Source organism: Podarcis raffonei, chromosome 13 (genome assembly GCF_027172205.1).
Source record: "Podarcis raffonei isolate rPodRaf1 chromosome 13, rPodRaf1.pri, whole genome shotgun sequence".
Lineage (NCBI taxonomy): Eukaryota > Metazoa > Chordata > Lepidosauria > Squamata > Lacertidae > Podarcis > Podarcis raffonei.
Genome location: NC_070614.1, coordinates 44,790,243 through 44,802,500, shown reverse-complemented (window position 1 = coordinate 44,802,500; position 12,258 = coordinate 44,790,243). Strand labels below are relative to the sequence as shown.

Genomic DNA, 12,258 nt, shown 5'->3' with positions numbered 1-12,258 from the left:
CTCTTTGCACCCCAAGTTGGGGAGCAGGAACAGCAGCAGCAGCACCACCAACATCCTGATTTCAAACTTTATTCTATGCATGGGCTTTCCTCCCTCTCTGTCTCTTTCCAACATGGTTGCTATTTTCAGCCTGATTTGAACAAGATGGCTTGGTGGCAGAAGAATCTGCCAAGGGATTTCTCCAGTGGACATATATCCACTTTATCCTTGATTTCAACATTGTCAGAAAAGCATGCCTTGGATATCAGATAAGTAACCCTGATCTGAAGCTTTAGCTATGTTAGGATTGTTATTGATTAAATTTCTATAGTGCCTTTCTTCTAAAGAACACAGGGCAGTTTACAACATAAAAACACAAAATGCATAACATAATAATAAATAATAAAAATAATAAATACCGCTACCCCCACTACAATGAAAGAAGGAACCTGAACAGCTTAACAGAGCCTGATCACACTTTTGTTCTTTATCTGATCTGGCCATGGATTACTGAAGCGTTTATAATCATTTTAGCCTTGCTTGTTGATTTTTCCCTGTCTCCCTACTGTCTTCCAGAGCTTTGGCCGGGTGAACTGATTACTGTAATCTTAATAATTACAGGGGAAAGAATCACTACTGAAATGCTTTGGGATGATGTAATGTGTCATCATTTGGCGCTCTGCCAAAGGAAACTTATTTGTTAGAGCAGAGGTTATGGAGGGGATCGCCAAGGTCATCTAGTCCAAAGCTCTGCTGATAGAGGGCCTCCACAGCTACAAAACCTGTAATACGCGACCATCAGAATATTGTTGTGAGTGGTGTGAGATTCCAGGGGGTTCCAGGCACTTGCCCAGGGTTCGTGTTTCCTTTTGGGAATGAAGCATGGTTGAGATTGTGGTGTCTTTATGATATATGGTTTATTAGCACATATATACAACCTGACCCTGCAATGGAGCATCATCACCCCCAAAGGGACTTGTTTTGCGCATAGCTACAGCCTTGGATTAGATACAAATGAAACATATTTTTTTTGAAATAATTTTTATTTTATTTTACAAATTCATTAATATTCAAAATCACAGATATTAAAAGTTACACAAGATTCTTCCGGATCTCAAGACCTCCCCCCTCCCCTCCACGGGTTCTTTGTGGTGTCTTTATGATACAGTGGCACCTCGGGTTACAGACGTTTCAGGTTACAGACTCCGCTAACCCAGAAATATTACCTCGGGTTAAGAACTTTGCTTCAGGATGAGAAGAGAAATCGTGCAGCGGCAGCACAGCAGCAGCAGGAGGCCCCATTAGCTAAAGTGGTACCTCAGGTTAAGAACAGTTTCAGGTTAAGAACAGACCTCCAGAACGAATTAAGTACTTAACCCGAGGTACCACTGTATATGGTTCATTAGCACATATATACAACCTGACCCTGCAATGGAAGGCTTCACAGCATCAAGACCCCAAAAGGATGTTGTTTAGCCCATAGCCACAGCCTTGGATTAGATACAAATGAAACATTGCCCCCCCTCCTGTCTCCAGCTTTTCACATTTTTCCTCCATTTTACATCACTGCCCTCCAAACTCTCTACTCTAAACTCTGACATTATCTGTTGAGGGATGGAGCCCCACCCATTTCACTTCTCACACTGAGCCGCTTAATCCTTTTTAAGGATTATCACCCAAGTGATCACCTCATCAGTAAGGGAGCCTGGCTTATATTTGAACATTTGCTAGACCCTGGGGTTCAGGAAGCTAGTCTGGCTTGATTAACTTTTAACACTTGCTGGATCCAGGGATTAGAGGGGTCTGGACCCCAGTTTAGCACTCCAAACCATAACAATATGAACAGACCCCCAGTTTACACTAGATGTTCAATATTTTTTAATGGAAAACATGGCATCTTAGGTTAGAACAATGAAACACAAAACAATGCAACAGAGTATCATGAAAAAAGAACAACACTTTTCTCTCTGTGTCTATTTTCTACTGCTGGGCTACATTGTTTAACCAATGTAACAATCATAGTTTCTTTCCTTCACAAGGCTCCTATTCATTAACACCGCTGTTATGAGGGTTCATGGTTAACCTACATTTTGTGTTTGTAACTGGATAAGAAGCTGGCCTAACCTGCAGTGTACTCTGGGTAATCACCCCCTTTGCCCATGTCTTTCTGACCCTCCATAGCAATTGCTGTGTGACAGGGGCCTTAATAATTAAATGACTGAAAATGCTGAGTCACAATGATGATGATAATGAAATACATGAGCAATGGATGTTAGGGTGTGAAACCTAAGACGCTGGCAAGTTAGCAATGTCATGTGACTTTAAGTAGTCAAGCTTGTTAAGTTGTTAAGTTGCTCAGTATATAAAGAGTGTTTGTTTTCTCTGCCTGTGGGGCGTGAAGCAAAAATGTCTGAAAGCTCTGGAAGTGTTTCTGTTATCTTTCTGCAATAAACCTGTCTTTGGAAAGACAGGCTTCCCTGTGTCGTTATTTCTTTGCTGCTGAGACTTTGAAGCTTGTACTGCAACAAGAATCTCTGCACTGGACTTAATTAATGCTCTGCAAAGAGAACTGTTGCTGGTGGCGCAGCGGAAGCGTTTACTGGACCAGTACACAGACTCTCTTAATGGAAACATCCCTGAATGCAGATTTTACAACTTGAGAGCCGTGTCTCCAGAGGCCAACTCAGTCAAATATAGATACGTAAATTTGGGATGAGTAAAACTATAGCATGCCATGGGGCAAGCCTACCTATGTATCAATACCCCTCCTCATTGCATCACAAACATGCCCACTTCTGGTACCCAAAATCCTATAGAGAAGTTCAGATTTTAGCCTTGTTGGTCACTATTCCTATTTCTGGGTCCTGGGTCCAGCACATCCTTTTTCTTTTTCTTTTTTTCTTTTTCTTTTTATTATTATTAAAGATTTCTTAGTTTACAAGAGTATGTGCAAATTCTCTTTTTCAAATTACATTTTCTACTGGTCAGTTTCATTTGTTGAGACTTTAGTGTTAAATTAGGAAGAAAAAAGGGGGGGAGGTGGAGGGGACCATGGTGGGTGGGGTTGGGGTCTGGTGGCGATGTTTCTCTTCTGCTTAATGTATGTGTGGGGTTTTGTGTTAAAACACCCACCCACCCCACTCACTCGTGAAAACAAAGTTCACCACAGCCAATCACAAACAAGCAACCACAACCTAGGCCAACCACAACCTCTCTCACCACCAAAGGAACAGAAGCGAATAGCAAAGAGAACCTACACAAACGACACTGACACTAAAGTCCAGCACATCCTTATGCCCACACAGCTGCAGCAGTTGCTCTAGTCAGTGGTTGGATAGGTAAACTCTGCATTGATCACTATCTTCTTGGGAGCAGAGCTGGCCCAAGACATTTTGGTGTCTGAGGTAAGCCACAAAACGGCACCCCCATCCTCTCCAGGGATACCAACAACATAAGTGAAACTACAAACATGTCTGTTGATTACATATTTCTCTCTATCGGCTGCTCTCTATTGTTGAATTCAGACCTTTCCAAAATAATGTAACTTTTTAAATTCATATATCACTTAGTCAAAAAATATACTGTAATACATATATTATCTCTACATCTCATTCATATCAGCTATCTAATCAGAATAGCTATAGAATAATGTTGATGTTTCTCTTTCTCTTTTGGAGTTTCAGTTTCTTAAGCTGAACTTTGTATCCACTTTAGCTGAACATTTGCCTCAGTTGATCAGAAAGGGCTCTTAAAAGAACAGGCAACCATTTTGCAGTTTAGAAACAAAGCACAAAATTGCTGAAATGGTTTCATTTGGTCACCTTGTCCTCATTCATTCACATTTTTTGAAGTTTCACTGTAGAATACCAACTTGAAAATCACAGATTCTAATATTATTTATTATTTATCTTTCTTTGTATTAGATGTTCTCTGGTGTTCAACTCAGGCCTCACAAGAATAATGTAGCATTTGGGGGAAAAGATGCAAGTCAGTAATCCTGCACTAGAGGTCAAGATGGAGAAAATCTCCACAGCCACCATGTATTTTCCTCTGGTGCTCAGGTAAGTTGGAATAAAGGACATCCAAACACTGCAGAAGACCAGCATGCTGAAGGTGATGAACTTGGCTTCATTGAAACTGTCAGGTAACTTCCTGGCTAGGAAAGCCACAGTGAAGCTGATAATGGCCAGGAAGCCCATGTAGCTTAAAACACAGTAGAACATGAGGACTGACCCTTCATTACATAAGAATATAATTTCTTCACTCATTGATTGCATGTCCAAATCTGGAAAAGGGGGAAAAGTTGCCAACCAAAGACCACAAAGCCCCACTTGAACAGTGGAGCCAGAGAGGACAATGGAATAAGTCAGTTTTTTGCCTACCCACTTCCTGATTGTGGATCCTGGCTTGGTAGCCATGAATGCCAAAACCACTGATATAGTTTTCGCCAAGATGCTGGAGAGGGCCACAGAGAAGACGATGCCAAAACTTGTTTGTCGGAGTGGGCAGGTTGCCTGCTTAGGTGTTCCAATGAACATCAAGGAGCAGAGGAAACACAAGAGGAGGGATACAAGGAGAATGTAAGTGAGGCTTCTGTTGTTGGCTTTGACGATGGCAGTGTCCCGGTGTTTAATGAAGATGCCAAACACTAGAGCTGTGATCAGAGAGAACAGTAGTGCTGAGGAAGTTGAAATGATGGCCAAAGTTTCATCAAAGCCCAGAAAGTTTGGTATTTTAGGAATGCAATTATCCTGGTCTTGGTTAGGATACTTATTTGCTGGGCAACTGATACAAGTTTCCATGTCTGAAAAGACAAAGTGAAATTACGAAGAAAATTCTTTAAAAAAATTGTCATCAGGAGTTCACCTTGTTTAATTTTCTTTAGCAGGACAGCTTTCAAAACCTCTAGCCCAAATATGGAATTTCTACACAGAGGACATCTCTGTGTTTTAGTCTTCCTCCTCTTTTTTTAGAAATCTATGTAAAATGCAATACGTTCTTTTCTAAAAACATTTTCTTTAGGATGTTTTAAAGATTAAGCAATTATCTGACTTTTAGAAAACATCTGAAGGCAGCCCTGTTTAGGGAGGTTTTTAATGTTTGAAGTTTTATTCTGCTTTTAGTCCTCTGTTGGGAGCCTCCAGGATTGGCTAGGGAAACCAAGCCACATGGGTGGGGTATAAATAACAAAATTATTATTATTATTTATTATATTATAAACAACAATAATAACAATATAGAAATCCATTACTTAACCCTCCCCACAGCAAAATTTTAATGACAACAAAATTTTAAGGATCTAAGAATTTCTAAATAAATGGTGCAGTTTGGTCTATCTTAACATGACATTTCTCACCCTTTTCACTTGAGTACATCCCGCTGGGACATGGATCACAATCATAGCAACAAAATTTACTTGTTTCCTTTTTTTTCTTCCCGTAACCAGGGTGGCAGTTGTCATTACATATTGAAAGGGGTGGCACCTATCCAAAATATTGGAAGAATTTAGTTTTTTAAAAAATGTTTTGGAGATTTAATCTTATACCAGGGGATGTATAAGCAATAGGAGGACCAATAATGCGAAACATTTGGTCCATATTTGCACAGGTGGCACATACAATGGGATAAAAAGCAGCCACATAGCATCAAGTGAAGGCGCTGCACTGCTGTCTGAAGGTTGTGTTGGACAGGATGATGGCTGAATCTTTATGCGTCCAATGTACTTTGGTTGAGTGGTTTCTGTCTCTCCGAAGGGATTGGGCTCATTATGAAGGAATATGTTTGTATTTTGGAAGTACTTTGAGATTCCAACTCATCACCAGGGTCTCAAGTGGCTTCTGTGACTGGGCGCTGCTTATGCCCATCTTAGGTTTATGCACTAGCTGCAGCTATGCCTAGCATCATGCAAACTCCAGAAGATTATAATGTTCATTTTAAGCCCAAGCAATGCTGTAACAAGATTAGCATTATATCAGATTCCACTAACTGGAGATCTCTCTCTGGAACTTTACACAAAAGAATGGCTAACAACAGTATCTGATAGCCATTGGTCCTTAATGTGAGATGTCTTCTGCGCATGTTGCTCTTTTTCGTATTGTGGCTCATATGTTTATTTAGTGTTAGACCTTACAGTATTCCTTAAAGGACATTGCTTACTCCCTGGTGGCTTACAAATAAACAACATTAGCAATTTCCCTATCCTATACAATATAATATAATATCACATACAAAGCAAATTGTGATTAAAATCAACTGGGCAACAAGTAAGTTCTCTTAAACTAACATGCTAGCATGTTCCCACAAATAAAGGCAATCGTTCAAATAGATATTCTCTTCATTCAAATACTATCCATTTATATATGAATTTCCTCTCCTTAAACCCTACTTTTCTCTCCGAGGAAACGTCACATTTAATCAGCTGCTAAGTGAAAAAAGCCTCCTTGTTTTCATTGCATCCCATTTTATCTAGATAATCATGAATGTTGGCATTTGAGAAAGCCTTTCCTACTCCCAGGAGGGAAGGGGTTGTGAGCGGGAGACGATTCCTGCGTCATGCAGGGGGCGCTCTGCCCCCTGCTTCTATTCCAGGGCTGGCGCCACGCCCCTCCCCAGTTGGACATCCAATAGGGGAGCTCGACAGGGGCGTGGCTTGCTGCTCAAACGCAGCCACGCCAGCCATCCCCACCATTGCACACACATTTTCTTCGAGTCACCCACCCTCCACTCCCTTTAGATTAGCTGTTCCTGAGACTTTGCTATGGACCTCTGATTGGTCGCCCTGTTTAACCAGGGGGCCTGGTAGGAGTTTTTTCCAATTGGCTAAATTGGCCTGGCCTCTTGGTTTTTTTCGCCTACCTCGTAGCAACCGTCACAACTTTCGTGGTATTTGGCGGTTAGGCATTGGAATGTGTTGTTGGTGTTTCGGGGGGCAAGGTGTGGCCATCACCTTCCCCGACAATTTTGGGTATTCTGCTAAAGGAATCCGGCGGTCGTGGATCCTGTCCGATGCCTGTGTGGCGGGGGGCCATGGCCCGACCCTCGGTGACATCAGGAAGAGAGCCTATAGTTGGATTAGCATCAACAGGCTTCCCCTACTGGTGGTTAACCCCTCCTCAGACTCACCCCTCTACGAGTGGGTGGAGTCTAATGTTCCGTGGTCCAATGCCTAAGCCAATACCTTATCACATGCTGTAATCAATAAAGTTGTGGCCTTTACCTTACCCATTAACCTTACATTCTGTGTCCATGTGTCTTTATTCCCCAAGCGGGGATCGGGTCCTCGAATCACAAATTTATTTCCTCACCTGAGTCAAGTCCCTGTGCCACTTAATCTGCCCATCGTTAATGGTGAGCTCTTTGCCTGCAGGAGCCTGAGGATCCAGCCTTCCCACTTTGACCCTGATGTAGGATCTATTTGGGAAAGTGATCAAATTTGTAATATCAAAACCAGCTGCTAATTCTCCACGTTCATTTAATGCAATTTCATCACCAACAGAGTTGTTGAATGAGATCTTCTGTAGGAATGAGTGGAGCTAGATGGAAAGAGAATCAAAAGGTTTATAAAGTATTATAACATTCTGATTAAGATTGTTGAATAGTTTTCCTAGATGCATTCAAGATCTTTATAACTAAGAGCTATAAAGTTTTAATTCAATGTATAGTTTATGACAGTGTAGAATTGGTAGAACCATTCTTGTATTCTGAAAATGAAGGAATTTATACCCCACACACCACATATGGAGCAAAAGTTACATGCTGTCATGTCAAAAGACTTCTTTTATGCCCCCTTTCCATTTCACTTTTTAATCAGTATTGTGTGATGATATGTTCTTGCATAATTGGGACCGGTCAGGGACATATTAGAATCTTTGCAATTGCTTCTCCATGCTAATATCTTACCTCTAAGAGGAAGATGGTCTAAGGATCATATTTGGAGTGGACATGACAACTGAGGAGTTTTAAAAAGTTAATGTTATGACAAAACCTCCCAATGATTTATGTTCTGCTTAAGGAGCATAGCCTGCAACGCAGTAGGAATCTTCTTTTAGATTTGAAGAGGCCATTCAAAAGTCTCCATTACAGAAATCACGTAGGATATGTTGAAGGAAATTCTTTGTAAGCAGGTATTTCCGTCACTTCCTGCTAAATCAAATGACTGCTGTCTCATTTTAGGCACACCATTGCTATTCTAACTTATCGCTTGTGCACATCAAAAAGTGGATAAAAGAAGTTTGTTCAGAAGACTCCATTGGAAGTGCTAAGTCTGGTGATAAATTGTTAAACTTAGCATGAAAAGCATCTCTTTGCTGATCTGTATTACATGACATTTTAGAAGCAATTTTTCAGAGGTTTTGAACAATCTCTCTGGATGACAATAATTAAACCCACTATTCTTGAGACTCTTGAGAGTCCCATAGACTGCAAGAAGATCACACCTCTTCATTCTTAAGGAATTCAGCCCTGAGTGCTCACTGGAAGGACAGATCGTGAAGCTGAGGCTCCAGTACTTTGGCCACCTCATGAGAAGAGAAGACTCCCTGGAAAAGACCCTGATGTTGGGAAAGACTGAGAGCAGAAGGAGAAGGGGACAACAGAGGACAAGATGATTGGACAGTGTTCTCGAAGCTACAAACATGAGTTTGACCAAACTGTGGGAGGCAGTGGAAGACAGGAGTGCCTGGAGTGCTCTGGTCCATGGGGTCATGAAGAGTCGGACACAACTAAACGACTAAACAACAACAACAAACCAATTTATTGAGAAGCTGCAGTTTGTTATTCTACGATGCGCCTCCTACCCTATATTACTTTTAAAAAAAAGGTATATTGGGACCTTAGAGATACTTTTTCAATATTGACAGTTTGAATAATTACTTATATCTAGTGCAATGCCAAACGACTCTACTGCCTCATTTCACCAATGGCTTCCTTCTCCTCTGCAAATTAAGAGTTGATTTTTCTAATGCTTTTGCTGGTGTTGGCAGCACAGAGAAGGTTTTTCAAAGTTTGTATGGGTGAGTCAGAAAGTTCTTAAGAAACTCAAAGAGGGAAGTGAATTGCCTATATTATTTCTTATCCTTACTTAACATCACAAGGTGGCCAAGTGGAGAATGTGTTTGATTTTAATTTGCTTTCTCTTTTCAGCTTATGGCATCCCTATACTTTGCTAGACCAGTGCATACAATCAAAAGGTAGGGAAAGGAAAAAGAAGACAGGCACACCTTCCTAGCAAATATATTTAAACAATTATGCTGCATCTAACCAAACTTGGTTTGGATTTCTGTTACTACCCACCCCATGGTTACTATGCACCACAAAGCTATAAAAATTGTTTAATTAAATGTCATTTCAAATTTTGGAAAACACTACTTCCAGGACACAATAGAGAACACCTTCTAAACCAAACATTTTTTGACAGCAAACACTACCTTCCAAGGCTCTATATTCTGAGGAGATCGTCTGCCTGCAGCCTCCATTCTTCTGTGGTTGGATGCACCCATGTGCCTATGTAAGGCATGTGCCAAAGCAGAGACAGCATTATAGATACTGTAGCTGTGGCTGGTCATGCGCATTTCAAAAAATGACGCAGGAAGGCTCTCCAGCATTTCCTCTCCAGTACAATGCTTAGCTTTGTATGTTGACTTAGCAGAGTCTGCAAATGAACAATCAAACGCTTGTTCCCAGAAACCTGTGATAAAGCCATTTACCTCTTCCCAGGAAGGATTTACATTCTGCAGAAAGTATCGGAAGTCATGAATTTCCTTGGAATGAATTGCAAAGGAGATAGCACCATGGAACATTTGTATATTAACATCAATAAGTTTCTGAAGAACGTATACTATGAAATCAATTTGAGCTGTGGTAATCCATACTTTTCCTTCAGGTAAGTTCTTTTTGGACTGGGAAAGTATGAACTCAGTTAACTTCATTATAGTTAGAGCAGTTGACAACCATATAATAGATGCACTTTCTCCATATACAACAACTGCATTTGCTTTGCTTCTGATGAAAGTTGGGGACAAAATCTTTGTATCATCCACCATATGAAGTATGTTATCTTTGAAACGCACATGGTGTTCAACTCTTTCTGTGAATGCTGAACAGATCCCATTTTTGAAAAACATTGGTTCAATGGTATTCAAGAAACGTTCTCCAGCTTCATTAGCTGGAGTGATGAGCCCAACCCATTTCCATCCAAAATGCAGAAGCAACTGGATAATTCCTTGATACTGAAGAGCTTCATTAGGAGCCATGTGATAAAAGGAAGGGAACTTAATGTGATCATTCATGGATGCTTCAAATGAACCATATGAAATCTGAAGAATAAAAAAGAGAACCATTCCAAATGGATGGAAGAATTCATAACAAGCATATTTATCCCACATGTCCCAAATTTACTGATTTTGCTCAATTTCCCATTTCATATGGAGAGCATTTCTAGTTAACATGTCCCGATCTTTTATGATCCACTGATAATATTTTCCCAGGATCATATATGATTCCATCTGGTTGCCCCATTTACCACCTTAGCAGCTTTGAATCAATCTTCCCTTATATGCATTAAGCACACATCCTTAGTAACCTACCCCCTCTCATGCACATTGTTAGAGACCCCATGCTATAACAACAACAAACCCATACATTTAAGTCCCTTTCACTTGTCCCTGTTATCCCACTCCAAATTTATGAATCAATAGACTCCTACTGGAAAGAGAGCTGAAGAGTGAATTATAGTGTGAAATCTCAATTTTTTCTTACCCAGAATATTCCTACCTGTGGAATTTTGTAAAGACCCAAGATGTCTGCCATGCACAAGGTGACCTCAGAGCTCAGTCCCCCAATGACTCCTATTATATTTTCCTGGGAGCCACATTTGTAGTTGGGGACAAAGCTATGTGAGTTAAACAGCAGATCCAGAGTGGTGCGGTAGGTCATCTTAGAGTTACAGTAGCTGTCATAAATGTGGAACCCAAGAGTGACATTGGGCAAGACCCTGGGATTCTCATTGATCTCATCAATCGCAAACACCAGGGCAAGGATGTGCTGGAAGAACTTTGATAACACCCTGTGAATAAAGTGGCATTATTCCATGGGGAAATAAAATAGTGCACATAATCTAGTTTTGAGAGGTACAACTTTCAAACTATTGTGGTATATAAGGACTATAAGGAAAGGCAGGAAAGTTAGTCATGAAGTAAGTATTATTGGAAGGATGGGTCTTGTTTTGTTCCTTTAGAATGTCTGGATTCCTCTTTAGCCCAAATCTGGTTTTTTAATTCCTCAAACACATAGATTCTGAAGAGACCTATACAGAATGGGTCATAAATTTTCTTGAATTTAACTTCATTTTTTGCATTTCTGACCATGTTGTTCCTTCTCTGTATTCAGTTTCATCTATAAACATGTGCTTTGCCATATGGTTATGCTACAGTTTTTGAAATTATTGCTGTATCCCTTTGGCAGTAGCTTTCTCTGGAAATGGAAATTTGCATTAAATGATAATAAGCTGATGACAGCTGCCATTTTCAATGCAAATTATCAGGTTTTCAAGAGAATAAAGATACAGCAATGGAGAGTTTCACATATATTTCTACCAAGTATGCCTGCTTGCAAGCTAGCAATGATGGTTGTGAAAGGCTCTGATCCCATGTTTACAAAATCCTTTGAAACCATTCTCCATTACTAACTTATCTCTGATTCTTTCCAATGAAAAAGGACACAAGCAATTGACCCCCCCCCCCAATTCATCAAGGAAACACAGGCTGGCTGTCACTCGCTATGAATCCTCATAACACCCCCTAGGCTGTAGTTGACCCACAGTTTTATCTATGTAAGAAGTTTTAGCTATTTAAGTCTCACCGACCTGCGTTGTACACTTTTTATCTGCAACTGCAAGTACACTAAGTAAAAGTTATTGGTTCTTTAAACTTTAAAAGAGAATGTCTTGCATAGTTTTTATAGGAGAAAAAAGAGAACTCATTAAAGGATCAAACGACCCAAGGCTGACTTCTGCACACTCTGGAAATGGGAACTAGAGTCTAATTCTCACAAGAAGTGCATCTGGCAACATCACTATGTAGCTTTCGGCAAATACTGAAGAGGCAACTCCAGACTCTCCAAGTGTCCCTATTTTCCAGGGAAGTCCCTGATAAAGAGACGCCATCCTGGTTTATGGTTGGATCCCGGAATTTCCCAGTTTTCCTTAGGAGGTCCCTACTTTTATTGGAGAAATGTTGTGGGGGGGTATGGAGTTATCTGACCCCCAAGTCATCTGAAGGCAGC

At 40.5% G+C, this 12,258-nt stretch overlaps 2 protein-coding genes across 2 annotated transcripts; both read right to left on the bottom strand.

Annotated features, from left to right (window-relative positions):
• Positions 1 to 3,522: 3,522 nt before the first annotated feature.
• LOC128399294 (vomeronasal type-2 receptor 26-like) lies at positions 3,523 to 4,856 on the bottom strand. The gene has a single exon (XM_053360587.1). The coding sequence runs from the start codon at positions 4,779 to 4,781 to the stop codon at positions 3,873 to 3,875; it is 909 nt and encodes a 302-aa protein (XP_053216562.1). The 5' UTR covers positions 4,782 to 4,856; the 3' UTR covers positions 3,523 to 3,872.
• A 2,415-nt stretch (positions 4,857 to 7,271) lies between these two features.
• LOC128399054 (vomeronasal type-2 receptor 116-like) lies at positions 7,272 to 11,234 on the bottom strand. The gene is made up of 2 exons (XM_053360312.1): positions 9,405 to 11,234; positions 7,272 to 7,511 (listed from the first exon to the last, which is right to left on the bottom strand). Exons 1-2 carry the CDS (start codon positions 10,359 to 10,361, stop codon positions 7,272 to 7,274), a joined length of 1,197 nt encoding a protein of 398 aa, XP_053216287.1. The 5' UTR covers positions 10,362 to 11,234.
• Positions 11,235 to 12,258: the final 1,024 nt, after the last annotated feature.